Source organism: Hylobates moloch, unplaced genomic scaffold, assembly GCF_009828535.3.
Source record: "Hylobates moloch isolate HMO894 unplaced genomic scaffold, HMol_V3 SCAFFOLD_9, whole genome shotgun sequence".
Taxonomy (NCBI): domain Eukaryota; kingdom Metazoa; phylum Chordata; class Mammalia; order Primates; family Hylobatidae; genus Hylobates; species Hylobates moloch.
The window spans coordinates 92987861-93014484 of record NW_026652284.1 but is presented as its reverse complement, the minus strand read 5'-3'; the positions used below and the strand labels follow the sequence as shown (position 1 = coordinate 93014484).

At 33.9% G+C, this 26624-nt stretch overlaps 1 protein-coding gene across 2 annotated transcripts in view; it reads left to right on the top strand.

Moving 5' to 3' along the window:
- CSMD3 (CUB and Sushi multiple domains 3) overlaps positions 1 to 26624 on the top strand; it is a 1208741-nt gene that overhangs the window by 625131 nt on the left and 556986 nt on the right. For both annotated transcript variants that reach the window (XM_032760296.2, XM_032760295.2), the window contains one exon: positions 3665 to 3777. In XM_032760296.2, coding sequence (XP_032616187.1) covers positions 3665 to 3777 — 113 coding nt within the window. The remainder of the gene's footprint in view (positions 1 to 3664; positions 3778 to 26624) is intronic.

Genomic DNA, 26624 nt, shown 5'->3' with positions numbered 1-26624 from the left:
CAAATCTCCATGCCTGGGACTGTAAACTGGAAAACATGCTGCAGAGAATGCCTGCAAACTTCTGGGAAGCAGGGAAAAGAAGCTTTTATTTGAGATATATCAGCTGGCAAGGAGGTCTGTATAACTTCTCAATGGCATCAGCTTCACTGGTGATCAAATAAGAGCTGGTCTTTCTCACATTGTGACAAGATAAATGTAGAATTATATGACTTTTTGGCTTATTTTCCATGTTACTGTTTATTAGACTAACACTATTTTTTTCCAAACAGCTAGTGAGACCACTCGACATCTTTTTGTCTTCATGTGGGGACAGTCTTTTATACAAGTTCTCAATTATTCCCTAATCATGTTCACTCATAATTTCTGCTTTCCTAAATACATGAAATATAAATGATAAGTGACTTTTGGGGGCACAATATGTGCTAAAACATTGACTAGGCTCAGGGTTAGGGCATGAGGCACACAACTCTGTTTCCTCAAACAAGGCAGATAATTCATTATCAGCTAAAGAAGTTGTGGCCTTGTGCTTTGTAGGGAAATACGCTAACTAGGAGAACTGGAGGTCTAAAACACCATTGCTTTGATCTTCTCAGGAGTCTACTAAGGCAGAGAAAGATAGAGACACAAGGGATGCAGAAAGAGCAGAGATAGCAGAAAAAGGAAGAAGAATCAATGAAAGTGCCTTTAATTTATCCATTTCCTCTTCCATTCTTCTCAATCTTTCCTTCTGGTTATGCAGATCTTTTTAAGTTTCCACTAAGGATAATACGTATCCAGTAAATACCAGCAGTTCATTTGCTGGGGATGAGGTCAAAGAATCATAACAAATTCTGAAAGGTTTTGTACTTGTATGCATTCCAAATATGACAGAGATATTAGCTGTTTAGGAGAAAGAATTGCAGGCAATATCCTTGGCTTTCCCTATTCTTCCACCATCAAAGTTAATTGTAATCCTGATGGGATTTGAGTCCAGATTACCCAGGCATACTCATTAATAAAATTTTAAATTTTAAATTTAAATTAATAAATTTTAAATTTTAAATTTAAATTAATAAATTTTAAATTTTAAATTTAAATTAATAAATTTTAAATTAATAAAATTTGAGTTTGGAGAGAGTGGTCGATCCAGATACTATTTCAAAAAAGCAAAGATCAAGAAGGGAGAACTTTTATAATTATAATTATGATATGGCTGCTGTGGGGTCCACTCAATTCAAAACTACCATTCATATCCCAATCCTCTTTACCAAGTAGTTGGGGAAATGTGGTTGAAAATAAAATCTTTTGCCAGCTCAGTAAAGGCTCTCCATAAAATAGAGGGAAAAATGAAACAGTTTTTCTGTTGAATAGGATTAAACCAAACTGTGATGTGCATCACAAGAAATCTGCTAAGGAGATTGCAAAAAAGAGAAATAATATATAGCTAGGAAGATACAATCCATTGCATACATGTTAATTGCCTTCACCAAAACAAAAAATAAAACATTTCCTATCATTATGACAAGCAGGAAGTAAAATCAAAGAGCTAAGTACTAAGTACCTAGGCCTTAACTCCCCAGAAAAGTAGAGACAGGGCATCATCCTCTTTGATGTTCACAGTTTAAAGAGGTGGCTCCAAGGCCACCAAGAGAGAAATTCCAGGAATGAAAAACTGGCAAGAGTCCCATTTAACTCTTAAAATATTTAGATATATCTAAAATAAATGGAACTTATAATTTCAAGTTTTATAAAAGAAATGCTAAAGAGAAGTTGAGGGGGAGTTTTAATTTTTGACATTGGAAAATTAATATATATATTATTATTATTATTATTTTTAGATGACATATACCCTTACACCAGCAATGAGTTGGGAACTAGGTGAAATCAGGGTAATAGGATAAGTTAGTAAGGGAACAATTTAGCTTGCAAGTGTTAGTTGTTTTTCATGAACTGACAAAATACCATTCTAGAAGTTTCAGGATAATAGAACAGTTCAGGATTGTGAATGTTATAAGAGGATGTAACAAAGAGCAATACTTCAATTTTCCCAGAAAAACAACTCTTAGTATTCTCTTTGAGGTAGTTTGTTGGTATGTTTGATATGGTATAGCTGATGCACATGCTATGTAAATATAAGCTCTCATTCTCGTTTAATAATGGGTTTACTTTACTTTCTATTCTGCCTCCAAGCTAGAGTCTTTACCCTTGCCCATAAACTTGCACCTGCCTCTCTACGGTAGCTCAAGAAACTGCTACCTAAGAATCACCAATTTGAAAGTTCACATGCCCCAAAGTTTAATTAAAAGATGTTTCAAATGATTGTGTGTATATATAGACAATATATATGTGTGAGTGTGTTTTATATTATGGTAATTTAAAATGTTTTTTGGCAGGGAGAAGGAAATGAAGATAATCTAAAGTTCCATAATGCATTATGGCATCTTGGTATCTTACGGTGTTCTTCAATGTAATATATAATCCCATAATTAAATAATAGTAGTTTACCAAGTTTCTTTGTGATAAATTCCCATAAATCCTGTAACACTGGCCACTGGTTACATACTTGTACTGCAAATGAAGTTTCCTGAGGTCATTTCTACTGTTTTAATAGTTGACTACGCACAGGGAATTTTGCGGCCACTCACTTCCAGGATATGGTCAACCACACTGCCCTCTGCTGGTGTGTTCATAGTAGAGCCACTGTACAAGAGACTAAACACTCTCTTAGGTTTTTACAATGAAAGGAAACTGTATACTTTCCTGATGTAATTTTCCAGCAATCCTTATGGTTTTAGCAATAAAGTAGGCAAACATTCAATATTTTCTTCCTTTGGAAACCTGTCTTTCTGTATGTAATCTATAATCCCTTATCAATATGGACATTTACTCTGCAGTGAATCTATTTTTTCCTCTTTCCTATTCTTGATAGACTTCCCCGCAACCTAAGGTCTTATTTACTAATTTGCTTTCACCCTTCTTATGACCTTTGGCTTCAGTTCTAATATGCAACTACAATATCATTGATGACAGACGAAACGTGAAGTAATTTCCCTTCTTATGGTTACAAAACTGTGCATTACTGAATGAGGGATTAATAATGAATGGATACAGTTATGCTGCATCAGATTAGCAGCATATTTCTTTAAATAAAACTATTTACAGAAAAACATATGTGACATGGGCAGCCTATAATGTAGGTACTATATTTTAAGGCTTGTGTATTCGACATCGGTATTGCAAAGGGTTCGGTTATACTCTTGGCCACTTTATTGTTTTGCACAGAAATATTTTAACAATATTTCTCTAGAACAAAGTTCTGTGAAACTGGGAATGTTAGGATATATTGGTGGTGTTAAAAATACTTGAATATTTGTATAGATCCTCTTTTTCTCTTCGGTTCAAAAGGAAGTACTGTGCAGGACTTTTTGATGGTCTAAAATGTCATGACTTTGCCTCAGGAACATGAAAGATCTTTCCTAGTTAAACACAGAATAATATTTTTATAATAACCTTGATCACTAAATTGTGTAGTTTTTTCTTCTGTTAACTCAACACATACTCCTCTATGTTTATCTGACTTTTTTTTCTAGCAAAGAAAGTATTGAGAAACACATCTGTCTTATAATTTGTATGCAGAGGATGTTTTAATAACCCATCTCTCCCTTCTTTGTCCATCTCTTTTTAGGCTGACTGGAAGCTTTGTACCAGACTTGATAGTGAGCATGAGTAGCCAAATGTGGCTGCACCTTCAAACAGATGAAAGTGTTGGATCTGTTGGTTTCAAGGTTAACTACAAAGGTAATGATTAATTGCTACATAGGAAATGTTATCTTAATACCACCAGAGAATATTTTTAAATTCACATTTAATTGCATCTGCAAAATTAAAAGTTTTGCAGAACACACGCTACATTTCAACAAAAATCATTTCCTCCTTAATTTAACTACAAAAGTTAATTATACTTATCTTTAAATAAAATTAGTTTTTCTTTTAAAATGTGTCTATTTTGCATACCTCATCTTTCTCCCAGTATATTATACTATCCTTATGTTTCAATCACTGTAGACTCCTAGCCTTCCCCAAAATAGACATGTGATTTTATGTACTTTAAGAAATTTTCCTGGCAAAGATCTACTAATTATTAAATACTTAAATATAACAGTAAAGGACTGAAATCCCTAAATATTCCAATGTACAAATCTTTTTTTGTAATCTATCAAACATATAAATCATAGATCACAAATTTGTGAAGTTGCTTTTGCCCATCCCAGTGTCAGTAAAGATACAGATCAATGATTAACTATGTGTGTATAACAAAATATTTTGTTCTAGTTTCATTTATCAGAAATAGATGCAAGCATTATGAGGTCATAGATATCTTCCACACATGTTGGACCTTGATTAAAACCAATACATACACACAATGTACATATTAGAAATGCAAATTTGCAATTCTGACTGAAAAAAGTACTAACAAACTCAATTAAAAATCTATTTTTTAAAAACAAAAATATACAAGAGACCATCAGAATGTTATGTTGCTTGAATTTATCATTACTATTGTGGTAAAAATTATTATTTTCTATCTTACCAATTAAACAATTACTGTGAAAAATGCTTTTACTTGCATAATAATAATTTTCAATTAGAATTTTCTCTTACAAACACTGTCATGCTTTTGATTCTGGACACATGAAAATGAATGGATGATGTTGTCAGAGAGACAGAACACATTCATTCTGTGTTTTTTTTTGTGACTAAATTTGGTACTATATTAATTTGAATAGTTCAAGAAATCTACGTAAATGCCAGTTTATTAAAAAGGTTAGCTTGATTATAGTCTTAATATATTCCTCCTCAATTTAAAATCCACCTCTATCCCCAGTAAATAAAACAAGGTTACAAAATTTAAAGAACAATTGGCTTAGGTTACATGTATTTATCTGTCTTTTTTTCTGACAACTTGTATTTTACATGCAGGGGATCTTTGTGCACATTTGTTACTTGGAAATATTGTGTAATGCTGATTTGGAGTACAGATCCTCTCACCTAGTCATACTTCTTGAAATATATCTTTTTTCTTTTTCTTCCCCTTCTCCCTCTAAATGGCTAAGCAAACCTGGCATTCTTATATTCCTGTGGTTTCTGTTATTTTCTCCATCTTATGAAGGTTACCTGTCAGAAAATCTATAGTGATTTAAACATTAGAAACTGTATGAATTATTAATGATAAAGCTTGAACAAGAAACATTTATTAAAACTCATGAATAGGTTGGAGCAACAGGGAGTTCTATCGATATTTACACAGTTCTCCCCTCTGCTGCAGTTCAAGAGCTGGAAGTACATTGTAGAGTAGCACAATTAAACATTATATTGTTCTCCGTCTGCTCAGTTTTCAACAATAATAATTTAAAAATTCACAGAGATGATATATTTGAAACCAACCCAGGACATTCTAAACGAATACTGCCCTTCTTTTTCTCCCTCCTTTTCCTTAGACTGGAAGTGTCTCTCCCAGTCCAACCTGCTGCACATTACTAATGATAATCTTCCAGCATCAGAGTAATGATCATATTACTCTCATGCTCTAAATTCTCTATTTTTTTATCCCTGGAGATAAAATAAAAAATCTTCATACATCATTTCCTCCAGCTTTCTCCATCTGATTTTCTCTTTTTCCATAAACTCTAATTTTACCAAATTATCCATAACTCTCTGAACCCTGCAAGTTGTTTCACAACTTGTTGCTTTGGATATTCAGTAAATGTACCTGAATCACTGTTTTTTATTTTAACTCAGCACCTCCTCACTCATCTTTTAAGGCAAAGTTCAAATATTTACACTTCTATGAAGACTTTGTTAGCTCTACCCATCACAGAAGACCACTTCCTCTATTTTATAAACCGTGAATCATATGTACTATATAACTAAATAGAAAATATATCTTACTTGTCTTTGTATTTCTGCTAACAATATCCATGCCATCGTTATAGGTAGTTAATAATTATTTGTTCAATTAAACTGAATAAATGATTTGGCCTATATAAATTAGGTAATACTAAGCAAAATATGTCCTCAAAAGTTTAGTTTACCAGGATTTTTTCTGTACTGTGAAAATCATGTTTTTGCACTCTCCATAATTTAAAACCTGAGCTCAGAGTTGAAGTAGGGTTCACGTTGAGAAGTTACAAATTTTGATGTGCACACAGTTTTAGCAAGTTCGCCTACTAAAAATAATTTTTATAATTACCATGCTCTCTGTTGAGTAGTGTGTTGGTTCTAAATGGAACACCTGCTAAAAACCTTTCCAGATTTGTCTAAAGATATCTTCTGGTTTTATAATCTGTAGATTTTGCATGAGATAGTATTAAATGTAGATCTCCTCTAAATTAAATATATCTATTTATTGAGTAGTTTGTCTCAAATTTTTAGCATTTTAAACATAGTGACTAAAATATGTAATTTAGTCTTTGTTTTTTGTGATATATTTTTATTCCTAAATTGTGTTTTGCTGATTAAGAGAGTGTTTTTGAAACTTTATTTTAAAGAAAATATAATTTCAAATGACGTCTTCTGTTAGAAACTCAGAATAGAAAAAAGATTAAAACCTGGGCTTCTCTGATAAAACAAGGATGGGAAGAAGATTTGGTACCTTCAGTTGATCTGACTGCTTCTCATTCCCTCCAAATGTAGGAAGAACCCTAGGACTCCAAAAAACATAGTTTGAAAATGACTGTTCTAAGACTGTACTATTGACAGAGGAACAAAAATTTATGTATGAATGTAAAATAGTACATAATTACCTGATTAAGTAGTCACTGACTTTAGAACTTCTACTTTAAATCTGTGGAACTATGAATGCTTTTTTCTATGGAGTTTGGACAATGTCTATTTTAAAATATAAAAAGGCAACAAATGTTGCAAATCAAGAAAACAGTCCTTAATTCTAAATTTAGTTAATTTTTATTCAACTAGGATTCATTTTGTGTTTCTGTTCATGACAGTGTGCTGATTACTGTATACCATAGCGTAAATGGATAAAATGCCTGCAAACTCTTGAGTAGTTAATGATATTCCTAACTTTTAAAAATCAGTAACGTCTTTGTAGATGTAACAAAGTCGTGGCCATTCTGATTCACAGGAGATTTTTTTTGTTTGCCAAAACTATGATTTAAGATGTGAACTAAATGTCTTGTTGAAAAGGAAGTATAACCTAGCTGTCCACCTTGCCCCATTTCCCTTAGAAACATTAGTTTTGTTTCCTTGTTTTTATATGGTCATTATTTCAAATGCATATTAATCAGAATGCAAGAAAAAAAGAGAGTTCTTTTCAGTGGACACATTAACATCCATTAACACTGAGCTACTTTTTGGATATATTTTTAACTTTGTCTTAGCTTAAGGAACATTAGAGCAATAATTAACAATTATGAAAAGCCTTGCCTATTCCAATTATTTTGCCTACATTAACTCATTAAATCTGATTAGAACGATAAGAGGTAAGAATTATTACTCATTTTTACAGATGAGAAAACTGAGTAGGATTTAAGCACCATGATGATAAGAAGTTTGGTCTGCTTTGTTTATTGCTGTATTCCCAGAATCTAGCATGATGCCTAACATGCAGAAAGCAAACAATAAATATTTGTGGGATGCCTGAATAAATGAATGAACATGAATGGTTAATCATAATCATATTGCAGAATATAGTTGCAACTCTGAGTTTACTGACTTCATTCTTTTTTCCATTATGCAATATTATATCCTAAGTGATTTTGAGGGATTTTTAGGAAAAGCTGGAAACCCTAATCAGTGTGAAGAGCAGGAGAACACCAAAAGATTGAGTTAAATTACTGAGCTCCCCTTAGCTCATCAGGTACACATCAAAATAAAACATAGGCATGCACGTGCACATGCACAACCACACACACAGACAAAAACCATCTGATTTCACACAGGAGATGTCTGCAATTTTTTTCTTTTCATATAGTTACTTGGTATTTCCTAAGGCTTGAATTATTTAGGAATGCTGATTATTACTTTTATGAAGAAAAATTGTTGATTTTTGTATATTTGTGTGGTATTTGGCCACAGTATTTAATGCTTTTGTTAATTTTAATTATTTCATGATTAGGCATTGTAATAATTAGGCAGACATGTATTGGCACATTACAGAAAACCCAACTAATAGTGGCTTAAACAAACATGTGTTTACTATCGCCACATGACATGTCCAGAGGGTATACGCCAGTGTTATTTTTATCTGAGACTCAGGTGCATTCTTGAATTCCCTCTACCATCCTCAGCATATTTGTCTTCATCCTCAATGTTATCATTTTTGCCAGAGGTCTATTGTAGGAGAAGATTGGACCCCTCAAAATTCCATTAAATTATAGTGATGAGAGCTAGTAATTCTGTCTTACTCTTCTTTGCATGGCAATGACTTTATATTTGAACATTTAATATATTTGACAAGGGTATGTGGAAAAGAATCTTTACCAACTGCAGGGAGTTCAAATACATTTCATCTAACTTCCAGTCAAACATTTTTCTGTATCCATTGACACAATCATGTATTTAATTATGTCTCTCCTTTAACTGTATTCATAGTTTTTTTTCCGGTACTGGGACAAAGTTTCATTTCTGTAATAAAACCTTCTTGAACATGATGACCAATCCCTTAGTACACCCTGGGATCAATTTGCTAACAGTTTGACTACAATAATTATATTTGTGAATTTGAATTAGAGTTTCTTTTTGTGTTGGTTTTATACAATTTGAGTTTTAGAATATGGTAGTATTAAATAATGAGTCAGGAAATTTGTCAATGACTTGGAATAGTATGAATAACAAACATAAAAGTTACATATTTTTTAGAGTAAGAAAGACCCTAGCCATAAAACTATCTGGACATTTTTACTTGAAGGTAAATATTTAACAAATTTAATTTTTGTTCCTTTTACTATAAATCTCTTCAGAGCTCTTCTTCAATTAATGCTGGTCACTTATATTTTGTTAGAAAAATTTCCAGGTCATACACAGTAATTTTCAAATATATGGACATTTCATGTACATTTTCTTTTTTAACAAAAGTTTCTTTGAAAAAAATAATAAAGATATAGCATACTGATATTTTACTTATGGGTATGTTAATTTCAAGGGGGTAAATTTTTTTCTCTTTCTCTCTTTGACTGCATCTGCTTTTATCCCTGCCTGGCAATTCTTTCTTTTTGTACTAGTGACTGAACTATTCTAGACTCTGATAAACCTTATTTCTCCTAATTCTGTACGGCTCTACAGGTTTGGGCCAAACTAATCAGAATTCCCTTTGAAAGGTTATCAGTCCAGGCTGGACGCGGTAGCTCACACCTATAATCCCAGCACTTTGGGAGGCCGAGGTGGGTGGATCATCTGAGGTCAGGAGTTTGAGACCAGCCTGGCCAACATGGTGAAACCCTGTCTCTACCAAAAATACAAAAATTAGCAGGGCTTGGTGATGCGTGCCTGTGATCCCAGCTACTCCTGAGGCTGAGGCGGGAGAATTGCTTGAACCTGGGAAGGTGGAAGATGCGGTGAGCTGAGACCGTGCCGCTGCCCTCTAACCTAGGCTACAGAGTGACACTCCGTCTCAAAAAAAAAAAAAAAAAGGTTATCAGTCCAGCATCTGGGGCAATTGATATAGTTTCTGGGTAAAAGAAAATATTTTTTCTAAGGTGGTAAATTCTAAGGGTGATTTCACTTGGTGATACTGGTATACTGGTATAACTTTTCTTTAATGTTAATAATTTGCTGATAGAGGCATGGCAGAACCAATGAATAGAAAGAAAAACATAGCATTGTGGACATAATTGGAACTCCTAAATTTAGCGGTTCCTGAAAGGAACACTAGACCTTGGTCTTTCAATTGTGTGAGGCTATAAACTTCTCCTTTTTTAAGACATGGTGAGTTCAGTTTCTGTCACTAAATGAGCCTCTCAACTAAATGAACCCTGATAAACACATTTGTTGTCTCTTTGTTTAATTATTTCAACACAGTGTTAAGTTTAGTCTAAATCTTCCTCTTTATATGTATTTTAAGTTCAGCTTAAAGGTTTCTCCATACACAGTGAACCATAACTTACCTGAATGAGTAAACAGGATGTGACTTCTTCTTTTACCAATCACTGAGTTCTGGCCAAAGGCAGCCAACTGTTCAAACCATGTTCAAATAAGGTTTTATTACAGCCAAGCTGTAACCAATCCAGCTATTTCTGTATCTCACTTCCATTTTCTGTGCATCACTTTCCTTTTTCTGTCCATAAATCTTTGACTATGCAGGAGTGCTGAAGTCTCTGCAAACCTTTTTTTGTTTGTTTGTTTTGGGAGCTTCCAGATTTGCGAATCATTCTTTGCTCAATTAAACTCTGTTAATTTTAATTTGCTGAAAGTTTTTATTTTAACAACAGTAAGAAGAAATAGTCTATACTATGGTTCAATGCTTTCAGATATATTTCTTTCTTTATTTTAAAAATATGTTAACATGGAAATACAGTGCAGTTTGGCGCAAGAAAAAATGTGTACCCGCAGGAAGGACCAGTTATATGTGAGCTAATTAATGTTCACTATGCTCTTTTTTTTTCAAGAAAGGAAACGTAGAAATATGAGAATTACCTTCTGCTACCAGTATATATTCATCATGAGCAAATTTCTTTATTTATCTTAGCACCTGTGTCTTAATGCCATTTTATATATTGTATATTTATATATATTTATATAGTATATAAATTAGTATCTTTAATTAATATATTAATTAATTTAATATTTAATATATTAAATTAATATATTAATATATTAGCAATATAAATATGTTTATATATTTATATACACACACTAAGTTGTACTCCCATTTGGTTTTGTTCTCAAATCATGAGAAAAATTAAGGTGTTTCGGAAGTAGCATCAATTCCTTTGTCCTTACGTGACTGATAATGACGGAAAGAAACAATTGTTTCTCATCACTCAAACCATATTGTGTAGTAAATGTTTTCTGTAAACTTTCTATAAATGTTTTAAATGATTTTTTTCACCCTTAAGATTTTTGTTATGAATAATTCAGAAATAGACCCACATATTATGGCCAATTGATTTTCAACAAAGATGCTAGAGATTTGAATCAGAAAAGATACATATTTTTTAAATGGTGCAGAAACAGTTGTATAGCCACATTAAAAAAAAATTAACTGTTAACTCATGCAATATACAACAATCAACTTGCAATGTATTATAGACCTAAGTTTAAGAGCTAAAGCTATACAACTTTTGGAATAAAACATAGGAGAAAAGCCTAGTTACCTTAGTTTAGGAAAAATTATCTTACATAGGGGACCAAAAGCATGCTATCTGTTATGAGCTGAATATTTATATTCCTCCCAAATTTATATGTTGAAACTCTAACCCCCATATATGATGGTGTCTAGAGATAAGGCATTTGGGAGAAAATTAGGTTTAGATGAGATCATAAGAATGAGTCCTTCATGATGAGATTAGTGCCCTTATACGAACCAGAGACCACTCTGTCTCTCTTCACCATGTGTGGATACAGCTAGAAACGAACCATCTGCAAGCCAGAAAAAGAGCCCTCACCAGAACCCAACTATTCTGGCACCCTGATCTTGGAATTCACAGCCTCCAGATTGTGAGAAATAAATTTCTGTCACATAAGCTGCTCAGGCTATGGAATTTTATAATAGTAAAGGAGAAAACTAAGATATTAAAAAAATTGATAAATTGGACTTCATCAATATTTAAAGTATTTGATCATCAAAAGTCGCTGTTAAGAAAATGAATTGCAAATAACAGGCTGGATAAGAATATTTGCAGAAACATATTGAATAAAGGACCTGTATTCAGAATAAAGCAAACAAACCAATTTAAAATCTGTAAAAGAGTTGATGAAACACTTCACAAAGAAGAGATACAGATGGCTAGAAAGTGTATGAAAAAATGTTCACTATCACTGTTATTAAGGTAGTGTAAATTACAACTACAAAGAGATACTATTACATACCCACTAGAGTGGTGAAGATTAAAAAATGTTGGCTTGGCAAGGAAGCGGAATAACTGGAACTCTCATACACTGTTAGAAGGAAGATAAAAATGGTATAACCATTTTGGAAAACAGCTTGGCAATTTCTTAAACATATGTCTACCTTACAACCCAGCCATTTCACTCTTAGACATTTTCCCAAGAGAAATGAAATCAATTGTCCATATAAAGACTTGTATGAGAATATACATAGTAGATTTTTTAAAATTTCTACAAACTGGAAACAATCCAAATGTCCATTTATAGATGAGTATATAACAAAAATTGGGTATGTCTACACAATAGAATACTACTCATCAATAAAAAAGAAAATACTCTTAACACATGCAACATGAATGAAAATCAATATCAATATGCTGAGTAAAATAAGCCAGATAAAAAAGAGAATGATGTTATTTACTTAAAATTCTAGAAAATGCTAACAAAATCTATAGTGACTGAAAGCAGATTATGTTTTCTGGGCACTTGGATGAAGGAAGGGATGGATTAGCAACAGGCTGGAGAAACTTTTACTGGGTGATAGACACATTAGTTCCTTTTTTTTTTCCCCCCCCACAGGATATGCCTCTGTCATCCAGGTTGGAGTGCAGTGGCACAATCTCAGCTCACTACACTCTCTCAAGCGATCCTCAAGTAATCCTCCTACCTCAGCCTCCCGAGTAGCTGGGACAACAGGCACGTGCCACCATGCATGGCTGATTTTTGTATTTTTTATAGAGATGGAGTTTCGCTACATTGCCCAGGCTGGTCTCGAACTCTTGGGCTCAAGTGATCCTCCAGCCTCAGCTTCCCAAAGACCTGAGGTTACAGGAGTGAGCCACCGTGCCTGGCCTTAATGTTCATTATCTTGTCAGTGGTGATGGTTTCACCAATGCATATATGTGTGAAAATTTATCAAACTGTATACTTTAAACATGAGTGGTTTATTGTTCATCATATCTCAATGAATCTGTAAACAAATGTGTTAATATTACCAATTATCGTTTCAAACTGAACGCTAGTGTAAGCTGTATTATTTCAATGGTATTGCTATTTTGAGAGAATAAGAAAAAGATTATAAGCAGAATATTTTCAACAATTAAAAAGGCAAGAACAATGTTTCATTCAAAATGAGTAAGTAGAAGAGAAGAAAACATTCTCACAATTCATTTTTTAAATGTTGAAGTGATTATACTCTGCAGAGTTGAATGTTTGTTCTTTTTTTTCTCAGTAGGTTATATCCGTTACAAATAAGAATGTCAAAGACATAATAGAGATTATGATAGGGGAAATTTATATCCAAGCACCAAACAAAGGGCTGAAAATTGCATTCATTTTTCCATTTTCCTTTAAAATACTCAGGCTTATGCAAAGTTGTACAAAGTGAAAATTCATTACAATGAACCACTTAATCCTGGTGGTACATGCCTAAGGAATATCTGACTTGATCTTTTGTGAGGAACTGATTTTTTTTTTTTTGAAACTGGGAACATCTTTCTTTTTCTCCATATATATGATTTTTTTTCACTTTTGTTCCATTTATTTGCTATTTTCCAAAACTTAATTAATTAGAGTATTTCTCAAAAAATCCTACCATTTGTAGAATCCCAAGATTTACCTTTGCTATATTCCTGATTAGAGTCAGGTTTAAAAAATGTTTTCACCATGTATTTGTATAGTGGAGAAATGAAATGATGATAACTGGCAAGAGTCATTTTTATGTATATTTATTTGTCTATTTAGTTAGCACATATAAACAGAGATCCTATACTATACAATGATGTATACAGTACTTACCACAATAAATAAATATATCAATCTGTAATCTGTAAAAAAGATTGGTTAATGTAAAACCCAAATGGCTTTTAATATTAAATAATTACTGTACTATTAAAAGTTGATTCTTAACTTTTAATAATAAAAATATGTATTAAAGCAGAAAATAATAATGAATGAATAATAAATATCTGTCAGGACTGTTTAAAGTTTGTAATTCCCCAATATTCCCATGCATTCTTTAGTTTTCTAGTGGTACAAAATCAATTTAGTAAAATAAAATTATGTAAGGCATAGTTATATCTTTTTTTATTTCACAAATATTTCCTATTTCCCCATACTGTATCCTTTAACTCAAGTGAAATCCAATTTAGTGGGATCGAAGTCATATATAGAAAATCCTAAAATTATGATTTGACATTTCTTTAAAAGAGCATTGTGTCAATAATAAAAACTGTTTAATTAAGTGAAAAGTAAAACTGAAATTTCTAGTTTCTTAGGAACTGAATTGTCTGTCATATACTAACATAATACAAGCATGTTACACAGATACATTTCAATGTTCATACAATTAGATTGGAGTCCAAACTCATTTATTTAAATAATTGTTTTTCTCTGTAGTGTTCCATATGCATTGCTAATTTAGTATTTGCTGTAAGGACAGTTTCCATATCCTAAAACTAAAAGCTTAGATTAAGTAGTCTCTGCATTTCTTTTGAGTTCTAGCATACTTTTATTAAATTTGATATTGATATATTTATTGTGCTATCCAAAAATATTGCACTCAATATTGATTCATTGTAGTAAACTGAGATACCTTAAATGGGACAAATGTTCTTTGTATGAATCCTGAGATACTCTCTCAGAACTTGCTGCACAAATTTGATACCTTATTGTCTGATGATGGTCTCTTAGCACTGAGCCAAGAAAGACTTTTGGGTTTTCACATTTTTGTATCTTTTGAGCTGTCTCTTTATATAATTTTTATTAAAAAACAAATCCTGGAGTCTGTAAGACACAATTTCTTTTGCCTAGGAAAAATTACCAAGTCACATGTGATATTTTGTGTGGGAATTTTATGATAACATTTCAATCTGCCTCTCAGAATAAATAGGGCTTTTAAGCATGACTCATGAAAATGTCTATATTTGAGTAAGGTTGATTCTGTTTGTTCTTGCTCTTTATTAACGTAGAGGTTTATTTTATTTTATTTTACATTCGATATACCCAGTTTTTTCAGAAAACAACTGCTTCCAAAATGTCCAACTTAATTTTGTTTGTCCCAACCTGCTGTGAGAACTCTTTTGTTTCTACATGCCAAGAATTAGAATGAGTGGTAGTAGAATATTAAAAGTTATGTCAATTTAAAAATATAGAGTTTCCTCTATGTGCTAGGCATTATGAAGGGGATAGGGTACATTGTGAAATATGAAAGACTTAGTCATTATTTTCAGTTTAGTGAGACAAAGACTGATACTTAAAAATAATTTTAAGTGTGATTAATACTAAAAATGAAAAACAGAATGTGCTTTTTGGAGACTATAATAAGACACCTAATGCAGCCTTCAAGGAAAGATTTCCAGAGGCAGTGAACTTTGAATGAGACCTGTGGCTAAGTAGGAGGTGGGAACTGGGGCAGCATAACCAATGTGTGCAAGTGGTTCCATTGGAGCTGAGAGAATTCTAGGATGCTTGGCGGGAGTAGAGAGAGAGGTGTTTTAGGAGTAGTACTAGATACAGCTGAAAGACAGGAAAGAACATGCCATGATTTGGTGCAAAAGGCATGTATATAGCTATGATGACAAAAGATGTCCATTTCTCCAATGGAGGCAAAAGAACACTCCTCCCTTTTCATGTGGGCAGGTTTCCCGATTTTCCCCTGAAGAAAAGGATCGGTATTTATTAAAGTAGGGGAATCATAGAACATTGGAGCGGAAAAAGACTTTTTTAAAACAAAAATTTAATTTTTCATTTTTATGGGTACATGGTAGGAATATAAATTTATGGATAAATGAGATATTTTGATACAGGCCTACAGTGTATAATAAGTGCATCAGGGTAAGTGGGGTATCCATCACTTCAAACATGTGTCATTTCTTTGTGTTAACAAACATTCCAATAAAACTCTTTTAATTATTTAAAAATGTACATTAAATTATTTTTCACTGTGGTCACCCTGTTCTGCTGTTAAATACAAGATCTTATTCATTCAATCTAACTGTATTTTGTATCCAGTCACCACCACATACCCCCTTTCCTGACCACCCCACTTCCATTCCCAGCCTCTGGTTTCCATCATTCTACTCTCTATCTCCATGAGTTCAACTTTTAGCTTCCACAAATGAGTGAGAATGTGTGAAGTTTGTCTTTCTGTGCCTGGCTTATTTCACTTTACATATTGTCCTCCAGTTCCATTTATGTTGTTCCAAATGACAGGATCTCATCCTTTTATCTGGCTGAATAATACTCCATTGTGTATATGCAGCACAGTTTTTTATCCCTTCATCTGTTGATGAACACTTAGGTTAATTCCAAATGTTGGCTATTGTGAATAGTGCTGCAATAAATATGGGAGTGCAGATATATCTTCAATAACCTGATTTTCTTTCTTTTGGGTACATACCTAGCAGTATTTTGAGGTACCTCCATACTGTTCTCCATAGTAATAATTTACATTCTCACCAACAGTGTATGAGAGTTCTCTTTTCTCCACATCCTTGCCAGAATTCGCCATTCACTATTGCCTGTTTTTTGGATAAAATTTGGAAGAAGTTCATTTTTATATCATTTGACCCAGCAATCCCATTACTGGGTATATGCTCAAAGGAATATAAATCATTCTACTATAAAGACACATGCACACATATGTTTATTGCAGCACTATTCATAATAGCAAAGACTTGGAACCAACCCAAATGCCCATCAATGATAGACTGGATTAAGAAAATGTGGTGCATATTCACCATGGAATACTATGCAGCCATAAAAAAGGATGAGTTCATGTCCTTTGCAGGGACATGGATGAAGCTGGAAACCATCATTCTCAGCCAACTAACACAGGAACAGAAAACCAAACACTGCATGTTCTCACTCATAAGTGGGAGTTGAACAATGAGAGCACATGGACACAGGGAGGACATCACACACCAGGGCCTGTCGGGGGGTGAGAGGCTAGGGGAGGGATAACATTAAGAGAAATACCTAATGTAGATGATGGGTTTATGCATGCAGCAAACCACCATGACACGTGTATGCCTATGTAACAAACCTGAACGTTCTGCACATGTATCCCAGAACTTAGAGTATAACAATAAAAAAAAGCCTTTTTTATCAGAGTGACATGATATCTCACTGTAGCTTTCGTTTGCATTTCTCTAATAATCATTGATGTTGAGCACCTTATCATATACATGTTTTCCATTTGCATGTCTTCTTTTGAGAAATATCTATTCAGATTAGATCTTTGCCCATTTTTTATTCGGATTATTGTTTTTTTTTCCTATTGAGTTGTATATATATTCTAGTTATTAAGTCCTTGTCAAATAGATAGTTTGCAGATATTTTCTCCCATTTTGTGGGCTTTCTCTTCACCCTGCTTCCTTTGCCACAGCAAAAGCTTTTAAACTTGACATAATTTCATTTGTCCCTTTTTGCTTTGGCTGCCTATGCTTTTGGGGTAATAAATAAGAAATGTTTGCACAGACCAATGTCCTGAGAGTTTCCCTGTGTTTCCTTTTAGTAGTTTCAGGTCTTAAATTTAAGCCTTTAATTCATTTTGATCTGGTTTTTGCCTATGGCAAGAGATAAGGGTCTAGCTTCCTTCTTCTGCATATGAACATCAGGTTTTCTCAGCACCATTTATCCAAGAGACTGTCCTTTCCCCAGTGTATGTTCTTGGCACCTTTGTTGAAAATGAGTTCACTGCAAATGTATGGATTTATTTCTGGGTTCTTCATTGTTTTCTTGGTCTGTGTGTCTGTTTTTATGCCACTACCATGCTATTCTGGTTACTATAGCTCTGTAGTATAATTTGAAGTCAGGTAATGTGATTCCTCCAGATTTGTTATTTTTGCTCAGTATGGCTTTGGCAATTCTGGGTCTTTTGTGGTTCCATATACATTTTAGGATTATTTTTTCTTTTTCTGTGAAGAATGTCATTGGTATTTTGATAGGGATTGCATTAAATCTGCAGATTGCTTTATAGACATGTTAATAATACTGATTATTCTAATCCATAAACATAATATATCTTTCCTTTTTTTCCTGTTCTTTTAAATGTCTTGCATAAATGTTTTATAATTTTCATTGTAGAGATCTTTCACTTCTTTGATTAAATTTATTCTTAGGTATTTTATTTTATTTGTAGGTATCATAAATGTGATTACTGTCTTAATTGCTTTTTCAGATTGTTCACTTGTCTTGATTGCTTTTTCAGATTGTTGACAGAGAAATGCTACTGATCTTTGCATGTTGATTTTATTATCCTGAAACTTTGCTGAATTTTAAAATCAGTTCTAACAGGTTTTTGGTAGACTCTAGATTTTTCCAAATATAAATTTATATTGCCTGTAAATGAAGATAATTTGACTTCTTTCTTTCCAACTTGGATGCCCTTTATTTCTTTCCCTTGTCTTATTGTTCCAGCTACAATTTCTGGTACTATCTTGAATAATAGTGGTGAAAGTGGCTATCCTTGACTTGCTCCAGATCTTAGAAGAAATGCTTTCATTTTTTTCCTATTTAGTATTAGACTACCTGTGTGTCTGTTGTATATGGCTTTTATTCTGTTGATGTATGTTCCTTCTATACTCATTTTTGTGGATTTTTATCATGAAAGGATGTTGAATTTTATCAAATGCTTGTTCAGTGTTAATTTAAATAGCTATATAGATTTGTTCTTCATTCTGTTAATATGCTATATCACATTAATTGGTATGCAGATGTTGAACCATCTTTGCATCCCTGAGATGAATGCCACTTGGTCATAATGAATGATCTCTTTAATATGTTGTTGAATTAGGTTTGGGAGAATTTTGTTGAGGATTTTTACATCAATGTTCATCAGACATATTGGCCTATAGCTTTCTTTTTTTGATGTGTCTTTGTCTCGTTTTGATATCAGGATACTATTGTCCTTGTAGAATGAGTTTGGACGTATACCCTCATCCTCTATTTTTTGGACTACTTTGAGTAAGATTAGTATTTGCTCTTCTTTAAATATTTGGTAAAATCAACTGTATCCATTGGGTCCGAAGTTTTTCTTTGCTGGAAGACTTTTTATTATAGCCACAATCTCATTACTTGTTATTGGTGTATTAAGATTTTGGATTTCTTTATGTTTCAATGTTGGTAGGTTGTATATGTCCAGTAATTGATTCATTTCTTTTAGGTTTTACAGTTTCTTGGCATATAGTTGCTCATAGTAGCATCTAATGATCCTTTGAATTTCTGTGGTATCAGTTGTAATATCTCCTTTTCCATCTCTGATTTTATTTGTTTGAGTCATCTCTTTTTGTATCTTAGTATGATGTAAGGTTTGTTTATTTTGCTTCTCTTCAAAACACAAATTTTCATTTTGTTGAACTTTTGTATTTTTTTATTTCAATTTTATTTATTTCTGCTCTGATCTCTATTGTTTCCTTTCTACGAATTTTGTGTTTTGTTTGCTCTTGCGTTTCTAGTTATTAAGATTTATCATTAGATTGTTTATTTGAAGTTTTTTTACTCTCTTGATGTAGGAGCTTATTGCTATAAACTTTCCTTTTAGTACTGCTATTGCTGTATCTAATAGGTTTTGGTATGTTATGTTTCCATTATCATTTGTTTCAAGACATTTTAAAATTTCCTTCTTAATTTCATTATTGATCCACTGGTCATTCAGGAGCATATTGCTTAATTATCATGTATTTATCCTCTTGTTATCTATTTCTAGTTTTATTCTATCTGCAAATATCTATTAGGACCATTTGGCTTATCCTGCTAATTAAGTCCACTGTTTCTTTGTTGATTTTCTATCTGGATGACTTGTCTGATGCTGAAACTTCAATGTTAAATCTCCAGCTATAGTTGTATTAGAATCTATCTCTTTCTTTAGCACTAATATTTGCTTTATATATTTGAGTGCTCTGGTGTTGAGTACATATGTATGTATAGTTTTATATCCTCTTGCTGGATTTACCCCTTTATCAACATGTATTGACCTTTGTCTCTTTTTATGTTTTTTTTTTTTGTCTTGAAATCTATTTTATCTGATATAAGTGTAGCTACTCCTGCTTTTTTCTTGTTTCCTTTTGCATGGAATATCTTTTTCCATCCATGTATTTTCAGTCCATGTGTTTCTTTATAAGTGAAGTGTGTTTCTTCTAGGCAGCAGATATTTAGGACCTTTTAAAAATCCATTTAGTCACTCTATGTCTCTTGATTGGAGAGTTTAGCCCGTTTACACACAATGTTATTATTGATAAGTAAGAATTCACTACCTTCATTTTGTTATTTTTCTAGTTGTTTTATAATCTTCCCTCCCTCTTTCCCTCCCTCCCTCCCTTCCCTTCCTTCCTTCCTTCCTTCGTTCCTTCCTTCCTTCTTTCCTTCCCTCCCTCCCTCCCTCCCTCCTTCCTTCCTTCCTTCGTTTATGTGCTGGTGATTTTCTCGGATGGTATGTTTTAATTCCTTGCTTTCTATTTTTTGTGTATCTGTTGTAGCTTTTGTTACCATAAGATGTGAAAATAATATCTTATAGCCCATGATTTTAAACTATTGACAGCACTTATTGCAAAACAAATTAACAAGCAGAAAGAAAACTGGTAAAAACTCTACTCTTTATCCCCCACATTTAAAAAATTTTTATTGTGTCTATTTATGTTTTATTATACTATTTCTTGGAATTTGTTGTAGTTATTAGTTTTGAAAGGTTCATATTTTAGCCTTCCCACTAAAAACGTGAGTAGTTTACACACCACAATTACAGTGTTTTTCTTTTTTATCTGTGTACTTACTATTACCAGTGAATGTCTTACCTTTATATAATTGCTTATCACTTAATTAACATTTTTTTCTTTCAGATTGAAGAACTTCCTTTAGCGTTTCTTATAGGACATGTCTGATGTTGACAGAATCCCTCAGTTTTTGTTTGTCTGGGAAAGTATTTGTTTCTCCTTCATGTTTGAAGGTTATGTTCACTGGTATACTATTATAGATTTTTTTTCTTTCAGCACTTTAGATATGTTATGTCACTCTTTCTTGGCCTGTAAGGTTTCCACTGAAAAATCTGATTCCAGGCATAGTAGAGTTCCATTGTGTGCTATTTGTTTCTTTTCTCTTTCTGCTGTTAAAATCCTTTCTTTATCCTTGACCTTTAGGAGTTTGATTATTAGATGCCTTGTGGTATTCTTAATTGCATTAAATCTGCTTGGTGTTTTATAACCTTCTAGCACTTGAATATTGACATATTTCTCTAGGTTTGGAAAATCCTCTGTTTGTATCCCTTTGAATACATTTTCTACCCTGATCTTTCTCTCTACCTCCTCTTTAAAGGCAATAACTCTTAAATTTTCCCATTTGAGGCTATTTTGTAGATCTTTTAGGCATCCTTTATTATTTTTATTCTTTTTTCTTTTGTCTGCTCTGACTCAGTGTTTTCAAATGGCCTGTCTTCCAGGTCACTAATTCTTTCTTCTGTTTGATCAATTTTGCTGTTGGGAGACTGATGCATTCTTCAGTATATCAATTGCATTTTTCAGCTCCATAATTTCTGCTTGATTACTAAAGATATTTTAATCTATTTGTTAATTTTTTTTTTTTTTTTTTGAGAGGGAGTCTCGCTGTCGCCCAGGCTGGAGTGCAGTGGCGCGATCTTGGCTCACTGCAAGCTCCGCCTCCTGGGTTCACGCCATTCTCCTGCCTCAGCCTCCCGAGTAGCTGGGACTACAGGCACCCACTACCATGCTCGGCTAATTTTTTTGTATTTTTAGTAGAGACGGGGTTTCGCCATGTTAGCCAGGATGGTCTCGATCTCCTGACCTCGTGATCTGCCCACCTTGGCCTCCCAAAGTGCTGGGATTATAGGCGTGAGCCACCGCGCCTGGCCTTGTTAATTTTTTTTATTTGGTAGGATTCTAATTCCTTCTCTGTGTTATCTTGAATTTCATTGAGCTTCCTAAAACAGCTATTTTGAATTCTCTGTTTGAATATCTTTCACTCCAGGATTGGTCACTGGTCCTTTCTTTAGTTCATTTGGTAAGGTCATGTTTTCCTGAATGGTCTTGATGTTTGTGGATGTTTGTAGATGCCTGGGCATTGAAGAGTTAGGTATTTATTGCAATCTTCACAGTCTGGGCTTGTTTGTATTTGTCCTTCTTGAGAAGACTTTCCAAGTAATCAAAGAGCATTGAGTATTGTGATTAAGTATTTTGTGACTACTGCCATATCCGCATTAAGGGGAACCCCAAGCCCAGTAACGCTATAAATCTTGCAGTCTTATGGAGATACTGCCTTAGTGGTCTTAGGTAAGATCCAGGAGACTTCCCTGGATTACCAGGCAGAGTCGCTTGTCCTCTTCACTTACTTTCCTCCCAACAGAGTCTCTCTGTCTTTATGCTGAGCTGCCTGCAGTTGGTGGAGGGATGACACAAGTACTCCTGTGGTCAGCACCACTGGGGCTATGTTGGGTCACAGCTGAAGCCACCACAGTACTGGCTGTCTCCCAAGGCCTGTGGCAACTATTGCCTGTCTACTGCTGGTGTTTATTCAAGGTCCAAGTGCTCTTTAGTTAGCAGATGATGAATCCTGCCAGACTAGTGCCATTCTCTTCCAGGTGGTTGGTTTCTCTCTGGTCCAGGATGAGTCTAGAAATGTTGTCTGTGAGCTAGCATCTGGAGTCATGAATTTTAGGTATTTATTTAGTGCCTTATTTTACTGTAGCTGAGTTGGTACCCAAGTCGCAAGACAAAGTTCTGCTTACTTTTTCCTCTTTTTTCCTCAAGTAGGAGTCTCACCTCATGGCCATCCCTGTTCTACACTCATGGTGAGTACTGCCTGGCTACTACGAATGTTTATTTAAGGCCCAAGGACTCTTTAGTCAGATTATGCAGAATCCTTCCAGGCCTGGGTCTTTTCCTTCAGAGCAGTGGTTTCTTTCTGGCCAGGGCAGGTTTATAAATACCTGGAATCAGGGACTTTAGGAATCTGCTTGTTGATTTATTTTACTATGGCTGAGCTGGATGCAAGACAAATCCTCTTTACTCTATCCTCTCCTTTCCTCAAGCAGCAACAGATTCTCCTGGAGCTGCATTGCCTGGGGTTGGGGGTGGTGACAGAAGCACTCCTTTAACTTCCCCAGCTGTTGTCTCACTAGGTTGTATGCACCGCATATTCACTGGCTCTGAGTCCAGCAAGGCACCAGGATTTGTCAAGGAATTCCAGTCCTCATGGCTTAGACTGCTTTTCAAATTTATTTAGAGCCCAGACCACTTTTGCCTATGGTGGTAGGGCTAGTCCAAACTCAGATTCCCACTGCTATGATAGACAATTTTCTTCTGGCCAGGATTGGTCTAAATGTTTCCTCCATGGACACCAACTGAATTCTGCCCCATGTTGCTTTCCACTCTGACAGGCCAACACTGAGTTCCAATGCAAAGTCACGCAATTATTGTGTTCTCCCTACTCCAAGCACACAGATTCTGTGTGCCCCACTGCTGCTGGACGATGTGGGAGGTGTGGTGTAGGCAGTGCAAGGCTGTCTTTACTTCCCCCTTCAGTGTCTCTTTCCTTGACATGATATTAAAACCAGGTACTGTGATTGCTCACCTGATTTTTGGTTCTTATGGAAGTGCTTTCTTGTGTGGATAGTTGTTCATTTTGATGATTTTGTGTGTCAGATGTTGACGGTCACTGGAGGATTCTATTCAGCTGCCTTACTTTGCCTTTTCAATCTGGTAGAGACGATTAGATAATTTTATTCAATATATTCATTTCCTTTAAGATAAGGAAATTGAGATTCAAAAAGATTGTTTGACTTCTCTTATAGTTACTGTAAGTAGTGGCTGAGCCAATGGGGAACTATACACTATTGCATCTGAGAATGCCACTTTGTATTTTACTATATTGCTTCACACTTTGCGTTTCTACATGGCTCCAGGGTATATGTAATTGTCACATTGACAAATACACTTTTGTTACTGTATAAGAACTTTGCCAAATAATCTATAATCACCACAATTCCTTTGAAAAGAATGTGTTTTCCCCTCAATGTCAGTAATCATTTAATTTTAAATATGATATAGTGGTGATTATTTATTATATCTAATTGGGGAAGAAATTCTAAATCAAAGAAAAGTATTAATTCCAGTGGGAGAAACATTAGTGAAATGTTAGTAAAATGGTATTCCTTATCTACTATAAGTAGAAGATAAAATAGGATATATGTGTGACATTTAGGTTTACATAATTTGATTTTTTAACAGCAGAGGAGATTAGAGTTCTTCATTTGATTAAATAAAATCCCAATGTGATTTTTGCTTTTCACTTATCTCACATGAGAAAGAAATCTTGATAATTTTAGTTCAGAATTTTAGAATAAAATTTAGAATTTAGAATTTTAGAATAGGGCTGATCTGACTACATGCAAAGAGGTACTTATTTATATGAAAAGTCTTTTTCTAAATATGGCATTGCATCATTTGATGGACACTTTGATGGTGCTGACCATCCCAAATTCAATAGCTTAACACAATTATTTTCACAACTCTGTGATGGGCTGAAGATGGCTGAATTTTGAATTTAAAGGCTGAATTTTGATCCATGAGTTATTCATTCTCCTGGGTCCAGAGGCAAAGCCATGCATGGTCTTTTTCTGACAATGGAAAAAAGTTCATAGGCTAAAATTTTAATTGTACAACTATTTTTAAAGCTCTACTTGCATTTTTTTCCTAAAATCTATTGGTTAAATCAAACACATTGTCAAGCTCAGATTTAAGGGACAGGAAAGTAGATTCTGTCCTCAAATATGAGGGAAGAGGGTGAATCTTTTAAAATAATAATATAGTTTGCCACAAAGATTAACCCACATATTAATGAAAAACTTTGAGCTACTGCTGAGGTCAATGTTAAATACATACACACACACACACACACGAGTGCAAACACACACGCACACACACACACACACACAAACATCTTCTGCCCTGAAGAAGAAAACAGTCTATTTTGAACAAAATTAAATAAGCTGACTCTTGCAGTGATCTGAGAAAGATGATATAGAACTGGACTGGGCAGGTAAGATTATGTCCCTTTGCTCTGCCAAAGACAGTGTCAAGATAATGAGAAGACAAGTTACAGACTAATAGAAAATCTTTGCAAAGACACATCTTATAAAAAACTGCTATCCAAAATACAAAATGGGTGTCTAAAATTCAGCAATAAGAAAATTACCAACCTTATTTTAAAAATTGGGCAAATTATGTGAACAGACCGGAAAAAGATATACAGATGGCAATTAAACATACAAAAATATGTTCAACATCATATGTCATTAGGGAATTGCAAATTAAAACAATGAGATAGTACTAGCTACCTATTAAAATGGCCCAGATCCAGGACACTGACAGCAACAAATCTTGGTGATGATGTGGAGCAATAGAAATTCTGATTCATTCCTGGTGGAAATGCAAAATGGTATAGCCATTTTGAGAGATAGTTTGGCAGTTTCTTACAAAACTGTACATACTCTTACCATAAAATCCAGCAGTCATGCTCCTTGAAATTTACCCAAATGAACTAAAAACTTATGTCCACACAAATACCTGCAAATGGAGGTTTATAGCAGCTTTATTCATATTTGTCAATTTGGAAGCAACCAGAATGTCTTTCAGTAGGTGAATGGATAAATAAACTATGGTGCTAAAAAGAAATGATCTATCAAGCCATGAAAAGACATGGAGGATACTTAGAAGCATTTTACTAAGTGAAAGAAATCAATCTGAGAAGTCTACATACTATACGATTTCAACTATGTGATGTTCTGGAAAAGGCAATTGAGACAATAAAATTATCAGTGGTTTCCAGGGGTTAGGTGGGAGCGAGAGAGATTAAGCAGAGCAAAGAGGATATGTAGGGCAGTAAAGCTATTATACATAATATGGCAATAGTAGATACATGCCATCATACTTTGCAAAACCCACAGAATGTACAACAAGCCTGAATTCTAATGTGAACTACGGACTTTGGGTGATAATGATGTGTCAGTATAGTTTCATTAATTTTAACGAATGTACCATACTAATGTGGGATGTTGGTAGTTGGGGAGGTTGTATGTGAAGGAGGGCAGGGAGTATATGAAAACTCTGTACTTCCTGTTTAATTTTGCTGCGAACATAAAACTGCTCTAAAAACAAAGATTATTTATTTTTTAAAAAAGTAGCCATTACTACTTCCAAAGTTGTCCGGAAATACTTATAAAATGTTTTATTTTGGGTTAGTAGAAGCATTGGAAAGCTTAAGGTGGCTGTTCTCACTGATATATTTAATATGATTTTCTGATTTAGTCTACTACTCAATTTCCATGGCAATGTTTTAGGTTAAAAAAAAGTATCAGGGCATCAGTAAGCGACGTATTCTGGCCAGTGCTCTCAAGTGTCATTCATGTTTATTTCAGCTTTCACAACATTGCAGACTACATTAAATATATGTTGGAGGCAAACTTTGACTCAAACTGACTTGAAAAACTCATTCAAAATAATAATGTCTTCATTTTCTGCTTGATATATCCCTGGTAGCAATAAGGAAATGGAATATTGTCTCTGTCTTTTAAT